Source organism: Amphimedon queenslandica, unplaced genomic scaffold (genome assembly GCF_000090795.2).
Source record: "Amphimedon queenslandica unplaced genomic scaffold, v1.1 AMPQUscaffold_10210, whole genome shotgun sequence".
Taxonomy (NCBI): Eukaryota; Metazoa; Porifera; class Demospongiae; order Haplosclerida; family Niphatidae; genus Amphimedon; species Amphimedon queenslandica.
The window spans coordinates 1-3,006 of NW_003549519.1; the positions used below are offsets into that span (position 1 = coordinate 1).

Below are 3,006 nucleotides of genomic sequence, written 5' to 3' on the forward strand. Positions count from 1 at the left end.
ATGAACAAGAGAACAAGGTATGCTGTGTCCAGACATGGGACATGGGGCTTGTATTAGTAAATAATAGTAAAGATTGCATCATCATCATGATACCATATAATGTACACTAACGTACATAGCTGAAAATGAAGAATCTATTGTAATAATAATAATAATAATAATGTATTGTACATGTACATGTACATATGCATTCGTCTGTAATTGTAATCGAAATTTTCACCAAGGGAGCAAAAGAATAAGGTACAAGTACATGTACGTGTACATGTACATGTAGATTGTTGCTGTACATGTATGTTCATTTAGTTCAAAGAGACTTTTGGTTTTGCTAGTTTTGGCAGGGATTGTGTCTATAAATATAAAGCTGCCAATATAATTACCATCACATTATACATGTACTGTACATGTACATGTACATGTAATAATTGTCTTTAATTTATCTTTTCAAAAGAAAAAGAAAACAAGTTCCTCAAAGCCAGTATCTGAGCCAGTGGCTCCACCCACTTTTGCTCCAGCCCCGCCTACAACAATTCCATCAGCCCCGCCCTCTTCCTTGTATGGCCCAATATACGCTGACTTGGACTTTGTAAGATACACATGCATACTGTACATGTACACATGTAGAATTCAATTTTTATGCATCAACAAATAAATTTTTGGGTGATTTCAGAGCCAATTTATAAGATGGCTCCTTTTTAAAAATGCTCATAACTCAAAAATTATTTGTCGGAAACAGCTCAAACTTTCAACATAGCATAAGGACATCAATGTGTATCAGAAAATGTAATAAAAATTTGGGGTGATTTTGGAGCCATTTTTTGGAAAAAACCATGGGCTATAGCCTTGGGTATTTTTCAAAATTTGGCTCATTTTAAAAAATGCTCATAACTCGAAAATTATTTGTCGGAAACAGCTCAAACTTTCAACATAGCATAAGGACATCAATGTGTATCAGAAAATGTAATAAAAATTTGGGGTGATTTTGGAGCCATTTTTTGGAAAAAACCATGGGCTATATAGCCTTGGGTATTTTTCAAAATTTGGCTCATTTTTTAAAATCCTCATAACTCGAAAATTATTTGTCGGAAACAGCTCAAACTTTCAACATAGCATAAGGACATCAATGTGTATCAGAAAATGTAATAAAAATTTGGGGTGATTTTGGAGCCATTTTTTGGAAAAAACCATGGGCTATAGCCTTGGGTATTTTTCAAAATTTGGCTCATTTTTTAAAATCCTCATAACTCGAAAATTATTTGTCAAAAATAGCTCAAACTTTCTGCATAGCATAAGGACATCAATGTGTATCAGAAAATGTAATAAAAATTTGGGGTGATTTCAGACCCAATTTTTTGAAAAAATTGGCTCTTTTTTAAAAATACTCATAAATATTTGTCAGAAACAGCTCAAGCTTTCTATATACATGTAGCATAAACCACAGCCTTTTCTTTTTTCCATAAATTGTTACTGTACTTAATTTTTTTTCGTTTAGCTATGCATGCAAAATAATGAAAACAATTTTGTAAAAATTTTGACACTAATACACTTGTATTATTTTTATTAGTCTCAGGCCACACCTACTACTAGCACCGTGCCTGCTCCAAAGACAACTGATAAAGGAATAACTGAAGTAAAGAGAGAGAGAGAGAGAGAGAGAGAAAATACTGATGGAGGGAAAATTTATGATGTGGATTGCTTTTTTTAATAGTTTGAGCAATACAGCTCACGTGGACAGCAGCAAAGGACTGGAAATACCTCACATACACAACTTCAACAAGTAAGAGAAACATACATCTATTTTTAGTAACAGTGTACATGTAATTATTCTTTTATTTTGTTACTAAAAATAGCAACAGCCAGCACCTCAGGTCAATGGTGCGTCTCCACTTTGCTCTACTCTCAATCGCCTCATTGATCAGTTCAATCAGAGGATGGAGAACGTCTCTGGAAAAGGATTGAGCATCGCGACCGATCAGGCCATCCTTTCCCTTCATCAAGACCTCACTGCTCTACACATTCAACTCCTCCAGCAAATAGACGAAACACAAGAGAAGAAATGTGAGGCAAAAAGAGAGAAAGTTGACTAATTTTAAATATACAGTACATGTATAAATTGACACGTGTCCACATGTTATATCTCCATTTCTTCACCTCTAGCTGATCAAGAGAGGTTCCTCCACAAGTTAGAAGAGTCCAAAGAAGCCAGGATCACTTTTGATACGATGAAGAGGCGACACGATGAGCAGCTACTCCAGCAGGAGAGGGAGCAGCAAGCACTGGCTCAAATGCAAGTACAAATGAAACTTGCTTTGCTCAGGCAACAGAAAGCAGAGCAAATGGCGTACGGTCAGTCAATGCAGTCCGAGAGACTAAACCGTTTGAGTAATCAAAGAGCCGAATATGAGAAAACACTTGCAATTCAGAGAGAAAACGAGCGATTGAAACTAATAACACTGGAAGAGCAGGTATACAAGCAACAGTTTGGAGGAGTGGGCGGAGGCACTGTTGGCATGGAAACAGCTCCCTATGGTGCTCCTCCTCCTTCTCTATATAATGCCCCTCCTCCTTCAATGGCTCCGCCTCCCCCTGTGGAGCCTTATGGAGCTCCTGGAACAAGTTACGCAGGACCTCTACCACCTAAAGTTGATCCACCAACTTATCAACCAATCTCAGGCTATCAGCAACTCCCAGTATCAGCCTATTCTCATCCTCCACCCACTCAACCTGGTCCTCCGCCCACACACTATCAGCCCCCTACTCTTTACCAGCCACCTGATCTCGGCCCCCCTCCTCCTAATTATTCTTATTCTTCTCCATATGGGGCTCCTCCCAGTATGGCTCCATCTACTCTAGCAGCTCCACCATATGGTCCTTCTTCATCCACTGAGGTTCCTTTGTTCCAGCCAAATGAGGGGTTCCCTCCTTCAGAGATCCAGCGTGTTCCTTCAGTTCCTCCTCTCATTTCATTTGATTAAAGAAGAGACTCTGCTTTTGTTCATTAGCATAATT

At 38.3% G+C, this 3,006-nt stretch overlaps 1 protein-coding gene across 1 annotated transcript; it reads left to right on the forward strand.

The window, feature by feature from the left end:
- Positions 1-6: 6 nt before the first annotated feature.
- LOC105315444 (YLP motif-containing protein 1-like) lies at positions 7-3,000 on the forward strand. The gene is made up of 6 exons (XM_011410098.2): positions 7-17; positions 449-583; positions 1,562-1,627; positions 1,706-1,774; positions 1,848-2,055; positions 2,155-3,000. Exons 5-6 carry the CDS (start codon positions 1,929-1,931, stop codon positions 2,970-2,972), a joined length of 945 nt encoding a protein of 314 aa, XP_011408400.2. The 5' UTR covers positions 7-17; positions 449-583; positions 1,562-1,627; positions 1,706-1,774; positions 1,848-1,928; the 3' UTR covers positions 2,973-3,000.
- Positions 3,001-3,006: the final 6 nt, after the last annotated feature.

Bases quoted from the DNA above. Each gene is read 5' to 3' on its own strand.
- LOC105315444 (XM_011410098.2), top strand. From the start codon at position 1,929: ATGGAGAACGTCTCTGGAAAAGGATTGAGCATCGCGACCGATCAGGCC. The intron at 2,056-2,154 runs GTGAGGCAAAAA...CTTCACCTCTAG, and splicing joins CGAAACACAAGAGAAGAAAT to CTGATCAAGAGAGGTTCCTC.